The sequence below is a fragment of the Elgaria multicarinata genome, chromosome 3, assembly GCF_023053635.1.
Source record: "Elgaria multicarinata webbii isolate HBS135686 ecotype San Diego chromosome 3, rElgMul1.1.pri, whole genome shotgun sequence".
NCBI lineage: Eukaryota > Metazoa > Chordata > Lepidosauria > Squamata > Anguidae > Elgaria > Elgaria multicarinata.
The window spans coordinates 153,262,464-153,288,998 of record NC_086173.1 but is presented as its reverse complement, the minus strand read 5'-3'; the positions used below and the strand labels follow the sequence as shown (position 1 = coordinate 153,288,998).

Sequence of the window (26,535 nt, the reverse complement as noted above, 5' to 3'; positions counted from 1 at the left end):
ATGGCTGCAGCGCCACAATCAACAGATGTGGAACAGGAAGCCACGTGCCCCATTTGCCTGGAGTATCTGACAGCCCCTGTGACTCTGGACTGCGGCCACAACTACTGTCTGGGCTGCATCACAAACTACTGTGAGACATGGGAAGAACAGGGCGGGGACTTGGAGTGTCCTGTCTGCAGAGTCCCAATCCAGAAAGGGAACTTCCGGCACAATTGGCAGCTGGCAAATATAGTAGAGCAAATTAAACTTCTGCCATTACATCTAGAAAAAGAGAGCCTGTGTGAGAGACACAAGGAAAAACTCCATCTGTTCTGCAAAGAAGATGAAGTTCTGGTGTGCTGGAAGTGCAAGGGCTCCCCAGAACATAAATCACACACTGTTCTTCTGAAGGAAGAGGCTGCCCAGGAATACAAGGTAGGAAAGCGTCTGGATCTTTGGTAAGGGAGTCATAGAACCATAGAATCAAATAGAATCATAGAGTTGGAAGGGGCCATTGAGCCCAACCCCCTACTCAATGCAGGAATCCACCTTAAAGCACACCTGACAGATGGCTGTCCAGCTGCCTCTTGAAGGCACTGCTTCAAGAGTAATTATTTTCTAAAGAAAGTGTTCTGTCTGTGTAATCTGTATGTCAAGTGACTCTCCCTTGTTTGAAAGCCTTTTTTCTTACTGTAATTTCAATTTGGCTAATACATGCTATAGTTAAAAAGAACACCTAAATCAATCAATATATGACTTATTTCAGAATATATGGTTAGGGTGGCAGGTTTAGTGTGAGATATACCGTTATTTTTCTTTTAGAGATCTTAACATGTGGGATACAGTCTGCCAACCTAGAAATATACTTTGTCCATTCTGTGCCCCCTGAATTTTTTTTTTCTGGTACTGTCACTGCTCCCAGCCATTGGAGATAAAAGAGTACTGGCATAATTTTGATCACATTGGCCAGTCCCTGTTAGTTGTCTTGCTGCCATAAATTGGCCCAGCCAGATTTTCTGGACCATTTTCAAAAGCAGATGAGCCTCGTGTGGCGCAGAGCGGTAAAGCAGCAGTTTCTGCACCTGAAACTCTCCCCATGGCCTGAGTTCGATCCCAGCGGAAGCTGGTTTCAGGCAGCCGGCTCAGGTCGACTCAGCCTTCCATCCTCCCGAGGTCGGTAAAATGAGTACCCAGTTAGCTGGGGGAAAGGAAATAACGGCCGGGGAAGGCAACGGCAAACCACCCCACTATAAGGCCTGCCAAGAAAACGTCGGTGAAAGCTGGTGTCCCTCCAAGAGTCAGTAATGACTCAGTGCTTGCACGAGAGGTTCCTTTCCTTCCTTTCCTTTTCAAAAGCAGGCCCATATATAATGCAGTGCAGTAACCCAAACAAGAGTTATCAGAGCATGGATAACTGCAGCTAGGCTGTCTCTTTCCAGATCAGGATAGTAGATCAGCCTAAGCTGATAAAAGGTGCTTCGTGCCATCAAGTCCACCTGTGTCTCGAATGACAGGTCTGGATCCAAGATCACCCTCAAGCTACAAACCTGATCCTTTAGGGAGAGTGCAGCCTCCTGCAGAACAAGTTGAACATCACCTAGGCAGGCAGACAAACCACCCACTAACAGGACCTCTGTCTAGCCTGGTTTGAGTCTCAGTTTATTCTCCCTCATCCAGTCCATTATGCACCAAGAGTGACCAATCTTTTTTTCCTTTTCATATTTAAAGAACTCTCCAAAAGCAGTTGATTGAACCAGAGTTTTGAGAGGTTGTGGTCCCCACCCCCATCCCATCTCAGTGCATGTTAAGCTCAGAATCCCAGTGGAGGTCGTGACTTTTTTAAGGCTACAATAGGATAGAAAAGGCACCTGAGAGCCTCCCCACTCCCAACCCACCCTGGAACGAATACAGCTGGCAGGGAGCAAGCATCTTGTTCTAGTCCTGTTTCTTTCTCTCTAAACCAAATGTGAACTGCTGTTTTTGCTTCAGGATCTGATCCGTCGTCGCCTGGATATTCTGAGGAAGGAGAGAGAAAGAATTCTGGAATATCAAGCAGACCCAGAAAAGGAAAATGAAGCCCTGCTTGTAAGTATCCGTATCGCCAAGAAGGGAACAAGGGCTTCAACCAATAGGTGTAAAAATATAACATAAAATATGGAGGAATCCAAAGGCTGAAGGCAGCCTGGCTCTGCAGAACTGCTCTTGTCTGGAATGGCCGAACCTCCCAGAACAGCGGCTAATGAAAAGCCAGGCTGAGACTGGGCCCTGGTACATTTTACAGGAATATTTTTCTCTATTGAATGTGGATTGAATGTCTCGGAAAACTTAAAATAACTTTCCTATAAAACTCCTCTTGATGCTGTGCAGTGTGGTGCTATTTCTGACTCTGGCTCTCCTTTCTATAACTTTCTTGCAGAACCAAACCAGAGCAGAGAGGGAACAGACCGTGGCTCAGTTCAGACAACTACGTCAGTTTCTGGAAGATCAAGAGCAGCTTCTGCTGGCCCAGATGGACGAGGTGGAGAAGGAGATTGCCAGGAGAAGGGAGGAGCACCAGGCCAGGCTCTCTGAAGAACTCTCCTCTCTTGAACGTCTTATCCAGGAGATGGAGGAGAAGTGTCTGCAGCCAGCAAGTGAACTCCTCCAGGTAAGATGGTGGCAGAAACAGCCCAGGATCCTCCCCAAGGGGAGAACTAACTTCCAAACCTCCATGCCTCCTTCGTCTACATAAGGAAGTGGCCCAAGGAAGGCTCCTAAGATCCCCGAGACAGATGGCAACCGTGAAGTGGTACCTTTAAGAGAATTCTTGCCAAAGCAAAGATGGGAAAATCAACGCCCCACTGTTCTGCTGTTTCTGACATCTAAAGGAAGGCTTCATTCCTGCCTGGGGAAGAACAGGAGAAGTCGGCCATTCTTAAAGCCAGGCCAGACACCCAAAGCAGAATAGTGTATGTGATTCAAATCCATCGTTGGGTTGGATTCGATGGCCGTATAGGCCCCTTCCAGCCCTACTATTCTATGATCTCATGTGCCGTGATCTTTGTTTCCCCAAACCTAATGCTTTGGAATCTTCCCCTCCTTGAAAATCACTTCAAAAATCTGGGATTTTCTACCCTGGAGGTCCAAATCCAGCCCAGAATCAAGTCTATATGAAGATGGGTTTTGAGGCAATTCCATTTAAATACGGGTTTTCATGAAATAGAGTTATCTCCTCCTGGGGCAAACGGTAGCCACTAAAGCGGTGAATACATAAACACACACACACACACACTCCTTTCCATACATAACAACAGCAGTTCAAAACCACAGGCCTGAGCCTTGCTCACCCCCTCCCCTGGTGACGCTTTTATAATGAGTAAAGGCTCTGCGTTCCTCCATACTTCCATCCATAACAGCATCTTCCGCATCCTGAAACAGCACAGTTTCAAAGCTGCAGGCCTGGCTCCCCTCCCCGGTCCTGAATTTAGTTGTAATGAAAGAGGCCTGGCTCCCCTCCCTCCTCCCTCCTCCTGAGCTCAAACAACAGGCAAGGGATTCCCCTGCCCCCCCATCTGCTCCTGGAAGTGCCCCTGAAGGCAATGAGTTGCTCCCCAGTAGACGTCTTTAGCCCCACTGCTCTCCCCCTGCCCCCGCCCCCCCCCCCGCAACTTTTCCTTCTGCAAGTCATAGCCGCTTCTGCCAGTTTGTGCCAAAGCCAGCGGAAGTCTGACAAGTTGCACTTCAATCACTGTGACAGGAAAATGAGTTAAAATAAGAAAATAATAAAAAAGTAAGAATTTAGTGCAAGAAATGCTGCGCTAGCTATTAGGGGTGTGCACGGACCCCCCCCCCCCCAATCTGCTTCTCTTCCAGATCCGCAACTTCCGGATCGGGTCCGCTCCGCCTATAGTCCACTCCGGTTCGCTCCGAAGCTCCGGATCCGGATCGGAGCTCCGCTTTCACCCCCATAGGCTTGCATTGAAATCCAAAAAAGCCTATAACTTTTTTTCTGTTAACGTTACAAACCTCAAACTCGGCACCATGATAGCTTATCCATGTATACACATGCATGCTAAGCCTCAAGCCAATCCAAGCCTCCCCTGATTTTTGGGGAATTTTTGAAAATCGGACACCCCACTTTTCTCCGACATTTTGACAGATAAAAACTTGGAAGCAGGCACATCCACATTCATGGCAAGTTTCAAGCAAATTCCATCATCCCCTGATTTGGGGGGGGGCTTTAACCTCTAATGCAGCACCCCTAACCCCAATTCACACCCCTTTCGATATCTTCGTCAATTTTCATGTTAGAAACCTCAAGTTAGGCACCATGACACCTCATGCACGTATACACATGCATGCCAAGCCTCAATCCAATCCAAGCCTCCCCTGATTTTGGGGGAATTTTTGAAAATCGGACACCCCAGTATCTCAGGGATTTAAAGCTGCAGACAGCTCAATGGGGCCATTTCAAAGGAAATCCCAACATGCCATGAATTGGGGAGTAGATAACCCTAAATATGAATCTTCTTCCACACTTGAAAAATTGATTTGGAACTTCAAAACGTCTAAGTGAGCGCAGGAAGGATTTGTCCCCTGAGACAAAGCAAGACACACACAAACCATCCCTGCGAGGTGGTCACAGAGGAGAAGGACAGGCGGGCAGAGAGCCAGGCAGAGATATGCCATAGATCTAGTATGGGGGAGTCAGTCCCGGCAGATGCCCCACCACAGCAGCACCCCGGGGGAGGCGGGCAGGCAGGCAGGCAGGCAGCAAGCATTTCTGGGGCACAAGGAAGTGAGCCAAGGAATATTTCAAAGCCAGTAATGCAAACCATCCCTGTGAGGCGGGAGCAGCACAGAGAGATGCCTTTTCTTTTGCATCCCATAACTAGGAGGATAAGAGTAAAGCTTTGTGATCCTTGCTTCAGAGTTGATTGACTGCACTGTGATCACAGCCATTATTAAACAACAACAACAACAACTACAATAGTAACATTAATAATAGCAGTACTAATTAATATTAATAGCAATAACAACAACAACAACAACAATAAGGAATTGAACCACAATGAAAGCCTGCCTGACTTCACTGAAGAGGAAAAGCCAGGAGAGCTTGGGCTATGGGGTGTATTATAAAATGTAATAAATAAATAAATAAACAAGGGAGGGGTGGAATTAAAAGCAGCAGTGTTGCTGAATAAACAACAAGAAGAATTTTTTTAAAAAGGCTATGTCTGTCTTTTACCAGTAAGAGGAAAGTGGACGTGCCCAGAGGGAGGGGGATATGCCAATTTTTGACTGGCCCTAAGTAAGTGCCAGTCTTTAAGAAGCTACCTGTCACTTCAACTCATGACAGGCATTAGTCTCCACTGGTTACTCTTTGGAGGGCTCTGATGACCCTCCAAGGAGTGCACGGGGCACGTCCACATGCCCTAGGGGACCTCATCCCCTTGCACCAAATCTATTCAGTTGTTCACCAAGGTTAGGGTGGGTAGCAGTGGTGTGTTTCCTATCTGTTATTTATTTGCTTAGTATATGATTTCAGGTTGTGTTTGTGCATTTGGTGGGGCTACTGTTTTAAAAAACACTGGGAAAAGTCCGTTCAGACTAAGAAAGAGAAGTTTCCCAGTATCCCAAGTTAAGTATCCTGTTTTGCCTATCCCCGCCTCCAACTTTGGGATTGGAGGATGCGTCATCAGGTGATCATGACTGGGAGTTGAATCTGCCTCTCAGCACTTCAAAAAGGTACCTCTCCCGCTTTTTTTACCCTATTTTTCCAAAAATTATAGGAAGCGAACCGCACCATGCAGAGTGCTGAGAGCAGGCTCAAAATGACCCCCAGCCATGACTCTCTAAGCACACGAAATTTCAGAAAGATAGCTTTAAAAACAAAACATTTATCCCCTAATCTTTTCCGCAATGCAATCCTATGGGCGAAATGGTCCAAAATAGCGGGCGGATCGCTCCGTGAAAAGAGGAGCGCTCCGCGTATGGCCGCTTCTCTTTGCCATGCTTCTCCAGGTCCCCGGTTCGCTTCTCCTCCTCCTCTGGACAAGGCGGATCAGGCCAATTCGCTCCTGCTTCTCCGGTCCGAGGAGAAGCGGAGCACATCCCTACTAGCGATGGAGAGAGGCCTGCGTCATCTGACACCATGGACACAGGGGTGGAGTAGAAAGCCCCATGTAGACGGGCAGCAGGTAACTCTAGTCAGCACCCTGATAATGTCTTCCTGACTGTTTAAGCAGGAAGGAAGGATCCTCAATGCTTACCTGGCCAAAAGCAGATGTCCTTGCAAACTCCTTTTTAAACAGACACATTTCCCTTCCCCTGCTGAGACTCAGGAGTTTCAATGCACCTCAGATTTAACTGGGAGATGTCATCAAAAGGACCCACAAACCCAGAAGCGTGCTATAAATCGCTCGTTTAGAAAAGCCCCACGTCTCAGGATCAGCCTGATTGCATTGCCCTGTTCTAAGAGAAACCCCCATTGGAAACCTTCTCTTCCCCACCCCCCAATCTGGAAAGCTCACTCCACACTTCTCTTTTCCACTCCTAGCAATGTAATGTACTCCTTTTTAACTCAGTAGTTTTCATTTTGCATGCCTTGGCATCGATTTCCCCCAATTAATTAGTTTATACCTGAAATACTTGTGAGTTTGTGAAATTCCGCATTATTTGAAGAAACCAGTGTGTGCGTGAGAGTCATTAGGGTGATTCTCTATTGCCAATATTAAAAGGTGCTTTAAAAATGAATGCATGTCCTGAGAACATGCACAGAGCACACTCAGTACAGTGCTGACAGCCACAGCTGTTACATCCTGGAGCAACCAAGCAACCATTTATCCTTGTATAGAAATTGGAGGCTTCTGTGTAATGTTGATGGAATCTCTTGCTGTTTTCACATCTCTGCTAATGCATGTGGCCCTAATGCCTCCCAGTTATGAACTGTTCCTGCCTTACTTAACGGGCTTTCCAGAAATATCTGATTAGCTAGCGTTGCCAACAGGGACCCAGACTATCCAGGCCGTTGCCCTGACCCAGGGCTGCTCTTCTGCTCTTTGAAAGTGGGCCGCAAGATCAGTCCAGATGGGTCACTGCAAAGCTGTTGCCACTATGTTGGGCAATTGTGAAAGTGGCCCCATGTTGCAGGTTGGGAATCCTTCACGGGTCTTGGATCTGGACCAGTGGAAGACAAGGGATGTGCCTTAAAATGAACATCAATGCCTCTCTCTTGTGAAAGCCTGAGAGTTTTTCCAAGGCCTCTTTAACCCCTAATGTAGGATGTTTTATCCATTCCTCATAGTCCTTGAGTAGAGGGTGCTCTGTGGAAGCATCAGCATGAAAGGGCACAGGGTACCATAGATGGGTGGCTGGCAGGCCCTGACTTCCCTTTTCTCCTTTCTTTGCAGGACGTGAGAAGCACCTTGTGGAGGCAAGTGGATCCCACTCATTTACATGATGTTGGGAAGGGTCTGGAAGGCACAGGAAGATCATGTCTCCCTCCATGCTCCTGGGCAGGGGACGTTGGTCTCCAACATCTCATGGTCTCCAACTTCTCACTGATTAAAACAGCAACTAGTACTCCTTTTTTTCCTTCCCTCCATCACACATGGTTGAAGGCTCCTCTTTGACTACAAAACATCTCACCCCAAAACACGCATTAAACAAAATCCACAGACCAAACCTTCTCCCAAAACAACATCACAGGCAACCCTCCCCCCCAAAAAAAAACACAGGAAAAACATAGACCCTAACTAGACACAAACAAAAGCATCCTGTCTGCCCCACTCACCCCCCCTTCCCTGCCATGCTCACTTATGTGGCTCCCAAAGGGTTCTGTATGTGAGCTTCCCTCACTCACCCACCCACCCCCAACAAAATTTGCCCGTTCTCTGCTCTGAGCTTTCTGCAGTTTTCATTTGGATTGAATGGATGTGGGTTACTGCCAAAAGCGGCCCTTCCAAGAAATTCCTGACATGTATGGGTGATAACTTTCTCCTACAGAAAGTGGTGGAAGGAACTAGAGGATCGGCAATCCTTGACTTGTTATTGACCAATAGGGATGACTTAGTGGATAAAGTGGCAGTTACGGGAACTCTGGGGGAAAGTGACCACGTCATACTTGAATTCTTGATTATGAAGGAGAAAAAAGTCGAGCGTAGCCATACACGTACTCTGGATTTTAGGAAAGCTGATTTTAATAAACTCAGAACTATAATAAGTAAGGTCCCGTGGCAAGGGAGCCTAAAAAAAGGAGTGCAGGATGGGTGGGAGTATCTAAAAAATGAAATTTTAAAGGCACAGTTATATTTATTTATTTATTTATTTATTTATTACATTTTTATACCGCCCAATAGCCGAAGCTCTCTGGGCGGTTCACAAAAATTAAAACCACAGTAAAACACCCAACAGGTTAAAACACAATTACGAAATACAATATAAAAAGCGCAACCAGGATAAAACCACACAGCAAAGTTGATATAAGATTAAAATACAGAGTTAAAACAGTAAAATTTAAATTTAAGTTAAAATTAAGTGTTAAAATACTGAGTGAATAAAAAGGTCTTCAGCTGGCGACGAAAGCAGTACAGTGTAGGCGCCAGGCGGACCTCTCTGGGGAGCTCGTTCCACAGCCGGGGTGCCACAGCGGAGAAAGCCCTCCTCCTAGTAGCCACCTGCCTCACTTCCTTTGGCAGGGGCTCACGGAGAAGGGCCCCTGTAGATGATCTTAAGGTCCGGGTAGGTACATATGGGAGGAGGCGTTCCTTCAGATAACCTGGCCCCAAACCGTTTAGGGCTTTAAATGTCAATACCAGCACTTTGAATTGGGCCTGGACCTGGACTGGCAGCCAATGAAGTTGTAAAAGGACTGGCGTAATGTGATCTCGCCGGCCAGTCCCTGTTAATAACCTTGCTGCCCTGTTTTGCACCAGTTGAAGTTTCCGGACCGTTTTCAAAGGCAGCCCCACGTATAACGCATTGCAGTAATCCAAACGAGAGGTTATCAGAGCATGGATAACTGTAGCTAAGCTATCTCTGTCCAGATAAGGGCGCAGCTGGTATATCAGCCTAAGCTGATAAAAGGTGCTCTTTGCCACTGAGTTCACCTGTGCCTCAAGTGACAGTTCTGGATCCAAGAGCACCCCCAAACTACGGACCCGATCCTTTAGGGGGAGTGCAACCCCGTCCAGGACAGGGCAAACATCACCTCTCCGGACAGAAGAACCACCCGCTAACAGTACCTCCGTCTTGTCTGGATTGAGTTTCAGTTTATTAGCCCTCATCCAGTCCATTACCGTGCCCAGGCACTGGTTCAGAACAGCCACTGCCTCACCTGGGTTTGATGAAAAGGAAATGTAGAGCTGGGTATCATCCGCAGTTACAAACAATTCCAACAAGGAGAAAAGATAGAAGACAACAGAGGAAACCAATGTGGCTCCACAAAAAGCTTATTGATGAACTGAAAACAAAAAGGGATACATATAGGAAGTGGAAGGAAGGCCAGGCTACAAAAGAAGAGTACAGACAAGTGGCGCAGAAGTGCCGAAATGGCGTCAGGAAGGCTAAAGCTGTGAATGAGCTGAGATTAGCGAGGGATGCTAAAAGCAATAAAAAGGCTTTCTTCAGATACGTGAGTAGTAAAAGACAGAGGAAAGAAATGGTGGTTCAACTGCTTAATGAGGATGGCAAATTGATAACAGACGACAAACAAAAGGCTGAAGTGCTCAATTCCTACTTTGCCTCAGTCTTCTCCCAAAAGCGGGTCTATGACCCCCCTGGAAAAAGTGAAGCAGAAGTTGAGGGGGCAGGATTGCAGTTTGAGATTGATAAACAAATGGTCAAAGAACACCTAATTTCCTTGAATGAGTTCAAATCCCCAGGGCCCGATGAACTGCATCCAAGAGTAATGAAGGAGCTAGCGGAAGAACTCTCAGAACCTTTGTCTATTATCTTTGCAAAATCATGGAAGACGGGTGAGGTGCCGGACGACTGGAGGAGGGCTAACGTCCCTATCTTCAAAAAGGGCAAAAAGGAGGAACTTGGGAACTACAGACCAGTCAGTCTGACATCCATCCCTGGGAAAATTCTGGAGCAGATTATAAAGAAGTCAATCTGTAAACACCTTGAAATCAATGCAGTGATTGCTAGAAGCCAACATGGATTTGTCAGGAACAAGTCCTGTCAGACTAATTTGATCTCATTTTTTGATAGGATAACCTCCCTTGTGGACTGTGGGAATGCTGTGGATGTCATATATCTTGACTTCAGCAAAGGTTTTGACAAAGTACCACATGACATTCTGATTAACAAACTAGCTAAAAGTGGGCTAGATGGAACAACTATTAGGTGGATCCACAGTTGGCTACAGAATCGGACTCAAAGAGTACTTATCAATGGAATCTTCTCAAACTGGGAGGAGAGGCAACGATTGGGGTGCCGCAGGGCTCAGTCCTGGGCCCAGTGCTCTTCAACATTTTTATTAATGATTTGGACGAGGAGGTGCAGGGAACGCTGATCAAATTTGCAGATGACACAAAATTGGGTGGGATAGCTAATACCCTGGAAGACAGAAACAAACTTCAAAGTGATCTTGATAGGCTGGAGTGCTGGGCTGAAAACAACAGAATGAAATTTAATAGGGATAAATGCCAAGTTCTACATTTAGGGAATAGAAACCAAATGCACAGTTACAAGATGGGGGACACTTGGCTCAGCAATACTACAAACGAGAAGGATCTTGGAATTGTTGTAGATCACAAGCTGAATAGGAGCCAACAGTGCGATATGGCTGCAAGAAAGGCAAATGCTATTTTGGGCTGCATTAATAGAAGTATAGCTTCCAAATCACGTGAGGTACTGGTTCCTCTCTATTCGGCCCTGGTTAGGCCTCATCTAGAGTATTGCGTCCAGTTCTGGGCTCCACAATTCAAGAAGGACGCAGACAAGCTGGAGCGTGTTCAGAAGAGGGCAACCAGGATGATCAGAGGTCTAGAAACAAAGCCCTATGAAGAGAGACTGAAAGAAGTGGGCATGTTTAGCCTGGAGAAGAGAAGATTGAGGGGAGACATGATAGCACTTTTCAAATACTTAAAAGGTTGTCACACAGAGGAGGGCCAGGATCTCTTCTCGATCCTCCCAGACTGCAGGACACGGAATAACAGGCTCAAGTTAAAGGAAGCCAGATTCCATCTGGACATCAGGAAAAACTTCCTGACTGTTAGAGCAGTGCGACGGTGGAATCAGCTACCTAGGGAGGTTGTGGGCTCTCCCACGCTAGAGGCATTCAAGAGGCAGCTGGACAACCATCTGTCAGGGATGCTTTAGGGTGGATTCCTGCATTGAGCAGGGGGTTGGACTCGATGGCCTTGTAGGCCCCTTCCAACTCTGCTATTCTATGATTCTATGATTCTACTGTTTTTCCCTCGCCACCAGGAGTGAGAAGGAGACATTTGAGAATCCAGTGGCTTTCCCTCCAGCTCTGAAGCAGAAGAACTGGGACTTCCATGAAATAAATTCCTTTCTGGAGGGAACCATGAAGCAATTCAAAGGTAAGGAAGCAGGGATGCAGTGCTGGGCATTAATTTATTTTAGTTTAATACAAATGGTGGCAACAGCAGTAAACAGCAGGCTTCCATTTTGGCAGCCCGGCCACCATTTCCTTTTCCTCCAGCAATACCTAGAGTACATTTTAAGCTTTATCACACGTAACTGCTTCCCTCGGATTATCCCCGTAGCGCTAAGCTTTCGCCGTTTTGTTGCTGCTGCTGCACCGGGGGACAGTGATCCTTTGCATACCAGGAAATGAGTTTGGGGGGGGGAATGTAAAATAATAATAATAAATCAATGGGTGAACCAATTCAATTCAAATTTGGTATGCTTAAAGCTCTCCCTAATATCTAGAATCAAAGAATCATAGAATAGCAGAGTTGGAAGGGGCCTACAAGGCCATCGAGTCCAACCCCCTGCTTAATGCAGGAATCCACCCTAAATCTATTACTATGCCTGATTTTGTTGTCTTTATCTTTAAAGCTTACGCAGATGTAAGCATTTGTTTAAAATCCCGCTCTTGTGCTGCAGCGGCGGCTCAGAAGATACGCTCAACAAGTAGGGGCAAAATAAACAAATCTTTTCCCTTTGAAGTACAATTAAAGCAGGTTTTAAAGTGGAAAACTTCTGAGTCCTTTGCATGCAATTCACAGTGATTGCACAGTATAGCGCTGGTGTGATAAAGCCCTTGGTTGCCCATCTGCCCAGACTGGAGAAGATTTGAAGGTTCTCCAATTCTGCTTTGGGTTTTCATCATCCAGAATAATTTAGTGTGTCAACCTCCCTGCTTACTCTTGACTCCATATCCCTCACTCAAGAATCTAAACTGCAGAAAGAAACAAGGAATGAGTTCCCTTTGGGGACCCCACTGCTTACTTTGATTGGGGGTTTTGTCCACTGATTCCTCTCCTTCCATGCTGCTCACCCCTGACACCATCTTATTCATTCACGGATTAAATAGTCATAGAATCATAGAATAGCAGAGTTGGTAAGGGGTCTACAAGGCCATCGAGTCCAACCCCCTGCTCAATGCAGGAATCCACCCTAAAGCATCCCTGACAGATGCTTGTCCAGCTGTCTCTTGAAGACCTCTAGTGTGGGAGAGCCCACAACCTCACCAGGCAACTGATTCCATTGTCGTACTGCTCTAACAGTCAGGAAGTTTTTCCTAATGTCCAGATGGAGTCTGGCTTCCTTTAACTTGAGCCCGTTATTCCATGTCCTGCACTCTGGGAGGATCGAGAAGAGATCCTGGCCCTCCTCTGTGTGACAACCTTTTAAGTATTTGAAGAGTGCTATCATGTCTCCCCTCAATCTTCTCTTCTCCAGGCTAAACATGCCCACTTCTTTCAGTCTCTCTTCATAGGGCTTTGTTTCCAGATCCCTGATCATCCTGCTTGCTCTCCTCTGAACACGCTCCAGCTTGTCTGCATCCTTCTTGAATTGTGGAGCCCAGAACTGGACGCAATACTCTAGGTGAGGCCTAACCAGGGCCGAATAGAGAGGAACCAGTACCTCACGTGATTTGGAAGCTATACTTCTATTAATGCAGCCCAAAATAGCATTTGCCTTTCTTGCAGCCATATTGCACTGTTGGCTCATATTCAGCTTGCGGTCTACAACGATTCCAAGATCCTTCTCGTTTGTAGTATTGCTGAGCTAGGTATCCCCCATCTTGTAACTGTGCATTTGGTTTCTATTTCCTAAATGTAGATCTTGGCATTTATCCCTATTAAATTTCATTCTGTTGTTTTCAGCCCAGCACTCCAGCCTATCAAGATCACTTTGAAGTTTGTCATCTGAAAATTTGATAAGCGTTCCTTGCACCTCCTTGTCCAAATCATTAATTAAAATGTTGAAGAGCACCAAGCCCTGCGGTACCCCACTCGTTGCCTCTCCTCTGTTTGAGAAGGTTCCATTGATAAGCACTCTTTGAGTCTGATTCTGTAGCCAACTGTGGATCCACCTAATAGTTGTTCCATCTAGCCCACTTTTAGCTAGTTTGTTAATCAGAATATCATGGGGCACTTTGTCAAAAGCTTTGCTGAAGTCAAGATATATGACGTCCACAGCATTCCCACAGTCCACAAGGGAGGTTACCCTATCTAAAAATGAGGTCAAATTACTCTGACAGGATTCTAGTAATCACTGCATTGATTTCAAGGTGTTTACAGATTGACTTCTTTATAATCTGCTCCAGAATTTTCCCAGGGATGGATGTCAGACTGACTGGTCTGTAGTTTCCAGGTTCCTCCTTTATGCCCTTTTTGAAGATAGGGACAACGTTAGCCCTCCTCCAGTCGTCCGGCACCTCACCCGTCTTCCATGATTTTGCAAAGGTAATAGACAAAGGTTCTGAGAGTTCTTCCGCTAGCTCCTTCATTACTCTAGGATGCAGTTCATCGGGCCCTGGAGATTTGAACTCATTCAAGGAAATTAGGTGTTCTTTGACCATTTGTTTATCAAGCTCAAACTGCAATCCTGCCCCCTCAACTTCTGCTTCACTTTTTCCAGGGGGGTCATAGACCCGCTTTTGGGAGAAGACCGAGGCAAAGTAGGAATTGAGCACTTCAGCCTTTTGTTTGTCATCTGTTATCAATTTGCCATCCTCATTAAGCAGTTGAACCACCATTTCTTTCCTCTGTCTTTTACTACTGAAGAAAGCCTTTTTATTGCTTTTAGCATCCCTCGCTAACCTCAGCTCATTCACAACTTTAGCCTTCCTGACGCCATTTCGGCACTTCTGCGCCACCTGTCTGTACTCTTCTTTTGTAGCCTGGCCTTCCTTCCACTTCCTATATGTATCCTTTTTTGTTTTCAGGCCATCTCTAAGCTTTTTGTGGAGCCACATTGGTTTCCTCTGTTGTCTTCTATCTTTTCTCCTTGTTGGTATTGTTTGTAACTGTGCCTTTAAGGTGATAACCAACACTTCACTTTATACTTCGCCTGGAAACTAATTGGCAGCCAGTGAAGAGATTTTAGAACTGGTGTAATGCGGTCACTCAATCTAGTACAGCTGAGTCCCATTGCTCAAGCTGTCGCGCATGCCCACTTCTACCTCCAATCAGAGATAGCTGTGGGGAGGCCCTCTGAGGGGATCCCTCCCGAGGGTGGGGCTTGGAGACTAAGCTCAGTCCCCTGGAGGAGGACCAAGAGGTTGTGCAGAACAGATTGTGTTACCCCATAGGTTGGATTTGGACTAGACCCCTGGTTTAAATAGCTACGAATGCATTAGTATTGAATGACAACTAAGCATAGAGAGACTGAAAGAACTGGGCGTGTTTAGCCTGAAGAAGAGAAGATTGAGGGGAGACATGATAGCACTCTTCAAATACTTAAAAGGTTGTCACACAGAGGAGGGCCAGGATCTCTTCTCGATCCTCCCAGAGTGCAGGACACGGAATAATGGGCTCAAGTTAAAGGAAGCCAGATTCCATCTGGACATCAGGAAAAACTTCCTGACTGTTAGAGTAGTACGACAATGGAATCAGTTACCTAGGGAGGGTGTGGGCTCTCCCACACTAGAGGCCTTCAAGAGACAGCTGGACAACCATCTGTCAAGGATGCTTTAGGGTGGATTCCTGCATTGAGCAGGGAGTTGGACTAGATGGCCTTGTAGACCCCTTCCAATTCTGCTATTCTATGATTCTATGATTCTATGATACACAGGAACAGTGGAAGGGATTTTTTTTAAAAAAAAATTGAGCTTCAGGTATATAAGATTTACAAGGCTAAACTGTAGCACATGAAGGCTGTTCTGGCTATAGGAAGGGGGAATTAAATACAACTTCTATCCTGTCTGCTTCTCATTTTCTATGTTCTACAGAGGATAGTTGCTCCTCAAAAAAGGAGCTGTTGTATGGCATACCACGAGGTGCCATCCTATCCCCAATGCTGTTTAACTTCTACATGAAACCGCTGGGAGAGATCATCCGGAGGCATGGGGCGGAGTGCTATCAGTATGCTGATGACACCCAAATATATTTCTCTATGCCTTCAATAACAGCATCATCTAAGGATAGTGTGTCTTCTCTGAATGAATGCTTGGAGGCGGTACTGGGCTGGATGAGGAAAAACAAACTGAAGCTGAATCCAGACAAAACAGAGTTGCTTGCTGTCAAGGGCTCTGACCTAGGTTTGGAGGTGTGTCAACCGGTTCTGGATGGGGCTACACTCCCCCTGAAAGACTGTGTTCACAGTTTGGGGATGCTCCTGGATCCGTCGCTCCAAATGACAGCGCAAATAAACATGACGGACAGGAGTGCCTACTATCAGCTTCGGCTGATACGCCAGCTACACCCCTTCTTAGAGTTAGAAGACCTAAAGATGGTTGTGTATGTGCTGGTAACCTCAAGGCTTGACTTCTGCAATGCGCTGTACATAGGGCTGTCATTGTAGCTAGTTCGGAAACTTCAACTACCCTATTTCTTCGATTCTAAGACGCACTTTTCCCCCCATATAAACATATTATTATTATTATTATTATTATTATTATTATTATTATTATTATTATTATTACCCTAGATGTGCTTTGTTGAGGTTAAGCTGCACTGAACATGATGGGACTTACTGGGCCAGTTTGCAGGACTCCAGGGTGGCTACTAAGCCCCGGTGGCTTGGGCTTGTTGAGTGCTGGCCTGGTTTGCATAGTTATTCTGGCTGGGCAAAGGCTTCTCGTGTCGTCTGAATCTGGTGAGGGTGGCTTGTTGGGGTGGTTAAGAAGCCTGTGGTGTGGTTGTGGGTTGACTTGCTAACCTTCCCCACGAGCCTCCCCCACTGGCTTCGGATGAAACGAAACACTGAGAAACACGCATAGGATTTGGAAACAGTTTAAAGTTTCAAAGAGGATCTCTCTTTTTCCAGATTTGTTTCTACTTGATTCATAATGGGCCTCTTAAAGTTTCTATCATTTCCCTTCCCCAGATGTGCTGCTAACTGGACTACCTCTGATGAAAGGTACATTTCCAATTTATTTATTTACTAGTGAAAAAGCCTGTCATACGACAGATGTATTTATTTTGTTAGCACTTCTTTGAATATAATATTTTTGGTATACACTTTTTTAAAATTTTGAATCAACTTCCCCTGTTCTTTCCCATCAATAATTTTAACGTTATGCCCTCAGACTATCGGACTCTGGACATTGCTGTTGCAAAAAACATTGCCACGTACAGTTAGTTGTCCATGGGAAAATACCGGTCACGATGGTGAAGGCAGTCACGGTCTCTGTGTATATCAGACCAATTTGCACGTTGGGCTTTGTTTTGCTCTGCCTTTTGCCTTTTAGCCAGTTCCCTCATTGCTGCATCTTCCACAACAGTTCGTTTACATTTGGGGGGCATAGTCACAATTTTCTAATTGTGAGGAGGAGCAGTCTGGTGAGGAGGTTAGTGGATTTTGGCCCCTCTGCTAGGCTGGAAGTTACTGGCAGTTATTTTTCTTGGAATTTCCATAGAAGGCTGCAGTTCCGATAAACTTCGCTAGATGGCGCCAGAGGGCAAAATCTAGAAGTGACTTAGAGGAGCCCTCTGGCCTTCTATCTTGGAACTTCCCAAGATGGCAGTTATTTTTCTTGGTAGATGGCAGTTATTTTTCTTGGAACTTCCATAGAAGGCCCTGTGAGCTCAGAATTTTAATACATGCAAATAGGAGAGAATGCAGAAGCAGTGGATTGGCCTATAAGTTCAAATAGGAGAAAACATGCAAATAGGAGAGAAGGCAGAGGCAGTGGATTGGCCTACTGGCCAATCCACTGCCTCTGCCTTCTCTCCTATTTGCATAAGTGGCTTGGAGGAGGCCTCTGGACTTTTATATATTTAGATTAAATTTCTATACCACCCAATAGCAGAAGCTCCCTGGGCGGTTCACAAAACCAATGTGAACCAAATGCACAGGAGAGATATGGACAGGTCAGATATTTCACTGGCTTCATTTCACTGTGCTTAAACAGTTCTGTAGTGCACCCTTCGAAACTATAAATAGGTTAATTATGAGTAATCAGCAACTCTGTAGTGATGTTGGGTTCTCCATATCAACAAGTCAGGCACAGACAGGGGGGTGTAGCTATGGGCTCCTCCCCTCCATACTTCCCATGCATTCAAATGCCCTTTTGCAAGACGTGTCCATTTATAGAGGTGACTGTGCCTAGGGAGGGCTCCATGCAATCAGGACATGTGAGAAAGCAAAGCTTTCGTGTGGAGCTCTGGCCATCCATGCACATTTGAGCAGGCAGAGGTATATCACAGAGGAACATTCAAAGAGACAGGATGGTCTGACCAGCATTGGGCCTGGTCATTGGTATTTTAAAACATTAGAATTTATTGATAAACATACAGGCTGAACATAGGCAGAGGCACAGCTTGGATGCTCCAGAAGACAGTTCTAAAGTTCACAGATCACTGGAGAGACTCCTCCAGACCCCTCCAAATTTTTACTTTTCATGGCAACATATCACTGCAGTTATCAATAAGTCAAAGGCTGTAGCAAATGATATGCTTATAAAAGAGGGATTCCAGGACGAACCTGTCTGAGAGATGTTCAGCATCATACTATATAATTTTATCCTTAATTAAGCAATTGACTTTGAGGAGTATAGAATTGCAGAACCAATTTTTTGGTTAGATTGCTTCAGGATATTCAAATGAACATGACTTTTTCAGAATAGAAAATGTGCTTTCAAATAGCCTCTGGCACCGTCAAAATCATATCTCTGTGAAAGACTTCAACAGGCATCTGAACTGCAAATATGCACATTATGGCTTAATGCTTTCAAGAAAAACATACAAATTTGAAATATAGGTGAGGCAAGGAAACCCATTACTAGGGCTATGTATGTGTTTGTGTGTGTGTGTGTGTATGTATGTATGTCTATACGACACCACTTTGGTATTTGATCCTCTCAAAAATCCACAGCATTGGTGTTGTGAGGTGAAAACAATACATTCAGACAGCAGAAGGGTGTGCAGGTTATCTGGCCAGAAAAACCACAACGCCGGTGGCTGTTCGGTTTCTCAAGCCGAGCCTGTGTCTTGCATTCCCGATCTGCCCAGAGCTCTGCCCATCACTGACACACACAGACACAACGTTGTTCTTCTTCGTGGTCTCTGTGCATCACACATATGGGCTCTGCGCCTGCGCGGTGCCAGCTTCGGAAACTTCTATAGCTGAAATCTTTTAGGCGGGAACCCCTCCCCCACCGTCCACTGAGCATGCTCAGGGGTTCCCGCCTAACTCCCCAGTTCTCTTCAACCGCCTGTGGGTCAACAGCTTGTTGGAGACTTCTGTGGTAGATATTTACCTCAGCTGAAAAATCTATCGTTTTTTCTCATTCTTTCTCTTACCTCTTGGTTTTCTCTCTTTATCTATATAGTTAGTTATAAAAAAAAAATATCTTGTTAGTAGTCTAGTTCTGTGCTTATGGCACATCAAGGACTGTTTGAGAAGTGCTCTAATTGTGGTTCAAAGATATCACAAACGGATGGACACTCTTTATGTTTGCTTTGTCTGGGGGAGACGCATGTCATGGAGTCTTGTGTTTTCTGCTTGAAGTTTTCGAGACAAGCAAGGAAAAACCGCGCTGATCGCCTACGAACGATTCTTTGGGAAAAGGCTTTGGAGGCAGTAGATAGACCGAGGCAATCTTGAGTTTCTACATCTCACAAAATGGAGACTATGCCCCAACCCCCTCCAGCAAGGAGTGAAGCCTTAGCGGTTCCCCCCGCCTCCTCCTCTCACTCTGCTTTGTCAAAAGCGGCCAGGAAACTCTCTAAGAGAGTGAGAGAGCATGTTGGGTCCGAAGAACCCCAAAAGAAGAAAAGCAAACTAAAATCAAAGGATGGAAAGAAAAAATTGGCAAATCCAAATCCATTGATACTGAAGACTCCGGTACCGACGACTTCAATTCCAAAGCGTCCTACGGCACCGAAGAGCCCGATATCGAGGCTCTCCTTACAGAAAATGCCTCCAATATTGGCAAGCCCGATACCGACACTTTTGGTACCGAGAGCCTTCTCGATACCGAGACGGGCAACTCCGTCTTCACCACCGTCCTTAACGCCGCCACGAACGGAGCAAATACTAGCTTTCCCGGTACCGTCTCCTTTCAATATCATTACGATACTGGCCGAAGAGACAAGCGTAAGGGCATCAATCTCAGAAGGGGAGATTAGAGGCTCCTCGCAAAATCCGACACTGGCAGAAGAGGGTCATACCTCCCCTCGATACCGGCAAAGTCAACAATTACCTCTCGATACCGATGGACATCGATACCGACAAGGACATGAATCGTGACCGATCATCAATACAGACACACATCGGTACCGAGATATGCCACCTCCCGATACTGACGGCCGTCGGTACCGTCCCTTATCTCCTTACGGATACATCCGGGATCGTTCACCGACTTCAATTCATTCGAGTCAATACTACGACTACGGGGGCCACCCCCACACACCGAACAGGAGGCAAGATTGGCAACCTCCACATTATCCTCCTTATTATTATGAGGATTGGAGGCATAGACAAGAGCAAGACTTTTATTACTATCAGGAGCAGTATGCTCCTTATCCGCGTTTTCGCCAACCTCCATCAGAGACAATTTCCCGCCCTCCACCCGCGGAAGATGCTGCCTCGATGCCGCCACCACCGCAGCCCTCGGTACCGAGGCCTCCACCGCAACCGGCGCAAACTACGGCACCGACTACGTCGGTACCGTTGCAGGTTTTACAAACTTTGCCCGTGGCAAGGATAAGGGGAAACACATTAGATGAGCCGTCTGATGAGGACTATCAATCAGACTCCTCTCAAGAAGCATCACCGGCACATAACCCTAACCCTAACCCTTCACCAGATGATTTAGTAGTATCAGCAGATGTGATCTCCCCTTCTGAAGACTTGGCACACTTCGCAGACCAAGTGCAAAGGATGGCGAGGTCCCTGGGGATTGAAATGTCCCAGCCAATAGAAAAACTAAACGACCCAGTTTACGACGATGTATACTGTGAGTCATCAACCCCAGCGGCAATCCCATATTTGCCTGTGCTGTTACGCACGGCACAACAGTCATGGAAAATGCCCTCCTCTATGCCACCAACGTCAAGGAGGCTAGACAACATATACAAAATCCAAGAAAAGACAGCCCCTTTCCTTTTCACCCATCCCAAGCCCAATTCAATTATCGTGGAGGCATCCCAAGGGTGCACTCAAAGAAAACACAATGCTCCAGTCGACAAAGAAGGACGTAGACTGGATGGTATAGGGAGAAGAATATATTCTTCAACGTCTTTGTCACTCCGTGTACACAACTACCAAGCCACAATGGCAAAATATCAACTTTTCCTGTGGGAAAAGATGGCATCGCTCTCTGGATATCTGCCAGATGATCAAAGAGAGCTGGCAAATGTCTTCTACACGGAGGCCATGAGGCTATCACGTCAACAGCTGAATACAGCAAGACACGTCACTGACTGTGCTTCAAAAGCAATGGTAGCCTCCATTGCGTTAAGACGGCATGCGTGGCTTAGGTCCGCAGGACTGTCACAAGAAGCACGCACCCGGATAGAGGACCTCCCTTTTGACGGGGAAGGACTCTTCCACTCCTCCACGGATGAGTCCATGGAGAGCATCCAAAAAGCCAAAAACACAGCTAAGAAAATGGGGATTGGTCAGCAGCAACAACAGCTTCAGAGACCATTCCACCAGAGGCGCTGGCCGAGAACGCAGCAGCAGTTCCAACCAAGGCAACAGCAATTCCAACTGCAAGACCGTCCCACTACGTACCAACCCCAAGGTCAGTACAAGAGACAACAATACTCAGGACGTTTCAAGCAAAACAAGAACAAGCCTGATCCGAATCAAAGACGGCGTCTTTGACTGTCATATACCAAACAGCTCAACACCTAACTTTGGTGACATCCTTGCCCCCTTTTTCCACAATTGGACCGCTATTACAACTGATACATGGGTCCTTAACATCATCTCTCGGGGCTACAAAATAGAGTTCTCCACCTCCCCTCCCCTCGGAACCGCAAGGTTCTCACCACCTACAGACGCTCTGTTGCAAGAGACCACGTCTCTTTTAGAGAAGGGCGCCATAGAGCGATTACCAACTTGCGCACTAGGAGGCGGGTTCTACTCCCGCTACTTTACGGTTCCGAAACGGGATGGGGGGCTGAGACCTATTTTGGACCTTAGAGAGCTAAACAAGTTCATCAACCCTAAAAAATTCTGGATGAACTCTTTAGCAAGCATCCTACCTTTCCTCTCCCAAGGGGACTGGTTTACTTCTATTGACCTTAAAGATGCTTACTTTCATGTCTCAATTTACCCTGACCATCGCCAATTCCTCAGGTTCATAATAGGGGAAGACATCTTCCAATTTAAAGTCCTTCCATTTGGCCTTTCTACTGCCCCCTGAGTCTTCACTAAGTGTATGGCACCAGTTTGCGCCTTTCTGAGGACTCGAGGGGTAGAGATTTACCCCTACCTGGATGATTGGCTGATAGTGGCTAATACGGAGCAGGAAGCCACCCGTAACAACCACCTCACCATTAACCTCCTCAATGAATTAGGCCTTTACATCAACAAAGAAAAATCAAATTTTCAACCAACTCAAAAAATTAAATTCCTTGGAGCAATTCTGGACTCAACCCGCTCCAGGGCTTTTCTTCCAGAGGATAGAGCTTCAACTTTAATAAAACTTGCACTCAAGCTCTTCAAGTCTAAAATTACATCTGCTTTCCAGGTACAAAGGTTACTGGGTTTCATGGCAGCTACTGTCAGCATTGTCCCTTGGGTGCGCCTTCACATGAGGCCCCTACAGTTGTGGCTCTTACGTGAGTACGACAATACATTGGACGCTCATCGAGTGAAATTGTCGCTCCCTACCAAAGTAAAGGACACTCTCCTTTGGTGGACAGATTTGGCCAATATCACGCAGGGCTTGGACTTCAAACCCCCACAGCCATCTCAACATCTAATAACAGACGCATCCCTACTGGGCTGGGGAGCCCACTGCGGAGACCTAACAATACAGGAGTGATGGGGTCCCCTCAACAAGACAAGACACATCAACGTCTTGGAGTTGATGGCTATCCAAAAAGCACTATATGCCTTTCAGCAGACCTTGTCGGGTCATGTAATCCAGATCCATACGGACAACATGGCTGCTGTCTAGCATATAAACAAGCAAGGTGGGACGCGGTCTATGGACCTGAGCTCCCTCACTCTGGACATTTGGCACTGGGCAATCGCCCACGACATGACTTTGTCGGCCATTCATATCGCAGGCCAGGACAATATTCTGGCAGATGACCTCAGCCGCACCTTTGTGGACACACACGAGTGGCAGATGAAAGACTCTGTTCTCGACATGATCTTTCTGGCATGGGGACAGCCTGTAATAGATTTATTCGCGTCACCAGAGAACGCCATCTGCAACCAATACTGCACGTGGGCGGGTCACGGGACAGCATCTCTAGGAGACGCCTTCGAGAGGACGTGGACAGGACAGCTCCTGTACCTGTTCCCCCCCATACCACTCCTCTCAAGAGTCATTGTAAAGCTGCGCAGCGACAACGCCAACGCCATCTTAGTAGCGCCTTGGTGGCCAAGGCAGCCGTGGTTCACTCCCCTATTCAAACTGTCCTCAGCGGAGTTTATCAGACTGCCTCAATGCCACAACCTCATATCCAAGGGGAAGGGACTCATCTTCCATCTGGATGTCCAGTCCCTAAACCTAACGGCATGGAGGATAAGGCAACGTTAGACAACCACCCGCTGCCTACTGACGTATGGAACATTATTCTAGCAGCTAGGAAACCAGCTACTAGAAGATCATACGCCAAAAAATGGACAGCTTTTTCTGCTTTTGCCCTCAGTAGAAACGAGAACCCGTTTTCAGCACCAATAGCAACGGTGCTTTCTTTTCTTTTTTCTTTATTTAAAAAAGGACTCAAGTTCTCGTCACTTAGAGTTTATTTAGCAGCGATCTCTGCCTCACACCATTGGATTCAGGGCTGTTCGGTCTTCACGCACCCTTTGACAAAACGGTTCATGAAGGGCATGAAAAACACAATCCCACCAGTTTGCTCTTTTGTCCCTCAATGGAGCCTCTCCGTGGTGCTCAAGGCACTGGCTGCCAAGCCCTTTGAGCCATTAGCAAGGACAGACTTGCGTTTACTGACTTTCAAGGTGGCATTTCCTGTTGCAGTCACATCTGCTAGGCGTGCGTCAGAACTAGCAGCACTCCGCATCGATCCACCATACACGGTGTTTCATGCTGACAAGGTGGTCCTTAGACCGGACCCAGCCTTTCTACCAAAGGTCGTTTCTTCTTTTCACCTTGGACAGGACATCACGCTCCCAAGTTTTTTCCCTTCACTGACGTCCCCTATTGAGTCTGCTCTACATACCCTGGACGTAAGACGAGCCCTCGCCTTTTACCAGTCCAGAACTGCTACCCTCCGGAGATCCCAAAGACTTTTTGTTTGTTATGGGGGCAAGCAAAAGGGACTTCAGGCATCTCCGCAGAGAATATCTGCTTGGGTAGTTCAGACTATTAAATTAGCCTATGAACTTGCTGGCCCCCCGCTGAACGGGAAAGTGTGTTCTCACTCCACGAGAGGAGTGGCCACTTCTACAGCCTTTGAAAAGGGGATCGCTCTACCAGACCTCTGTAAAGCGGCTACCTGGTCGACTCCACTGACTTTTGCCAGCTACTACCGTCTGGACATCAGAGCGTGTAGAGACTGCGCTTTTGGGCGTGCCGTCTTATCGGCAATCATGTGAAACTCATCCATCACCTGACACCACCCACCTCCGGGTAGTCAGCTTGTTATTCGCCCATATGTGTGATGCACAGAGACCACGAAGAAGAAAGACAGGTTGCTTACCTGTAACTGTAGTTCTTCGAGTGGTCATCTGTGCAGTCACACAACCCTCCCGCCGTCCCCACTATGGTGTCATTAAAATTTTGATCACCTGGTGGTTCTCCTCAGTGAGACTGTCTAGGCGATTTCAGGAACTGGGGAGTTAGGCGGGAACCCCTGAGCATGCTCAGTGGACGGTGGGGGAGGGGTTCCCACCTAAAAGATTTCAGCTATAGAAGTTTCAGAAGCTGGCCCCACGCAGGCGCAGAGCCCATATGTGTGACTGCACAGATGACCACTCAAAGAACTACAGTTGCAGGTAAGCAACCTGTCTTTACCTTGGGGCAAAGGGAAAAGTCGCAGTAAATAGACACATTCAAAAAAGCGCAGTTTTGGGGTGAAAAGCCTAAAGTGGCTGTGAGTTGGTGGCTGCGTCACATAAACCGCACAGCACTACTGCGCAGTCACGATGGGGTGAATAGGATGTATAGATACCCCCTGGTCTCATCTCGGAGATATGTCTGATTTTGCTGGGTGCATTTCAGGGCAAACCCCCAAATGACACAAAGTAAATGGGGGTTTAGCCCAAAATGGTTTGGAGGGAGGGTGGTTCTTTAGGAAGCTCATTCCGCAACTGGGGTGCCACAGTAGAAAAAGTTCCTTTCATGTTAGGAAATGGGCCAGCCAAAACACTTGCAAGAGAAATGCCTCCTTTGCATGTTTGTATCTTGCTCCCAATGTGATGCCTCCAACTGTTGCAAAAGTGAACGAGATGCTAGATTTTCACAGTAATCTGTTGCCGACAGGAAGGCCAGAACCAGCTGGCTGCTCTCTACTCAGAAGAACGGAGACTCCTCATTCCCCCCGGAAGTCTCAACTGGCCCATTCACAGAGGCAGCATCAAGGGAGGGTGGATTCTCTGCTCTCCCGCCTCCCTCCATTCCCCTACCCCCAGCACACACACACACACACACACACACACACACACACACACGCACAGGGTCAGACAGTCAGTCACAGACACAAGGGGGGCTCCCAGACGGAGGGCTCTCATCACTGCCAATGAGAAAGAATCATGGAGCTTTTCCATCTGTTTCTTCTACACAACAGATTTTCTGTGTTTAGAAAAAAGATGGGAGAAGTGGTGGGAAAGCACGGGAGGGACAGGAGGGGAAGACAACATGAAATCCCTCAAATGAGGCAGGGCCAGGCTGCAATAAAAGCCTGATCTGGAAGCACCCAAGAGTAGTGTTTTGAGGGTGTGTGTTTTTACTTCTTGTAAAATGTGGGAGGAACACTTATGTAGGTGGGGCAAATTGGGCATGTAATGGGAGGGGCGGTGGGGGCTTCCGAGGGAAATGGGGGGAATACAGGGGAGTTTGGCCACACAGGGTGGGCAGGAAGGACAGAGGGAGGGAAAGGGAGGAGAGGTCTGGGGGAAAAGGGTTTGGGTTAGTGTTGATTTGGCTTTGAGCATTTGAGTTATATATGTTCCTGTTGTCAGTCTGAGTTGTTTTCATATTCCCTGTTTTTAGAGGGAATCTCTGATTCCTATGGTTTGTTATAACACTTTAAACCTCCACCATTGTCCCAGAGGATTCTGCTGACCTTCTCTTTTCCTCCTCTCTCTCCATCCCCAACAGCAAATGTCACTCTTGATCCAGACACAGCTCATCCCAGCCTCATCCTGTCCGAGGACCATAAAAGTGTGAGATGGAGAGATGAACGGCAAGATCTGCCCAACAATCCTGAGAGATTTGACCAACATGCTTTTGTCCTGGGACGTGAGGGATTCACGGCAGGCAGACATTTCTGGGAAGTCAGTGTGGGAAGTGAGGAAGACTGGGCTGTGGGGGTCGCCAGAAAGTCTGTGGGGAGAAAAGGCTCAGTTGGACTTGGTCCTGAGGAAGGGACCTGGGTTGTGAGGTATTATGGAGGTAAATACTGGGCTTCCAACCCCCCTGATTACCCTCTTCTGTCCCTGAGTGGGGAGCTGAAGAGGATCCGGGTGTCTCTGAACTCTGCTGGGGGACGGGTGTCCTTTTACGATGCTGACAGGGGGACCCTCCTCCACGCGTTCTCTGGAGCCTCCTTTGCAGGAGAGACAATTATGCCCTTCTTTTATGTATATGAAAAGGGCCACCTCAGCATCTCTCCTTAA

At 46.9% G+C, this 26,535-nt stretch overlaps 1 protein-coding gene across 1 annotated transcript; it reads left to right on the top strand.

Moving 5' to 3' along the window:
* LOC134395569 (uncharacterized) lies at positions 1-26,535 on the top strand. The gene is made up of 11 exons (XM_063121730.1): positions 1-414; positions 1,969-2,064; positions 2,396-2,626; positions 6,518-6,521; positions 19,417-19,596; positions 19,814-19,970; positions 20,099-20,214; positions 21,038-21,295; positions 22,794-22,903; positions 24,167-24,197; positions 26,018-26,535. The coding sequence occupies exons 1-11, from the start codon at positions 1-3 to the stop codon at positions 26,533-26,535; spliced, it is 2,115 nt and encodes a 704-aa protein (XP_062977800.1).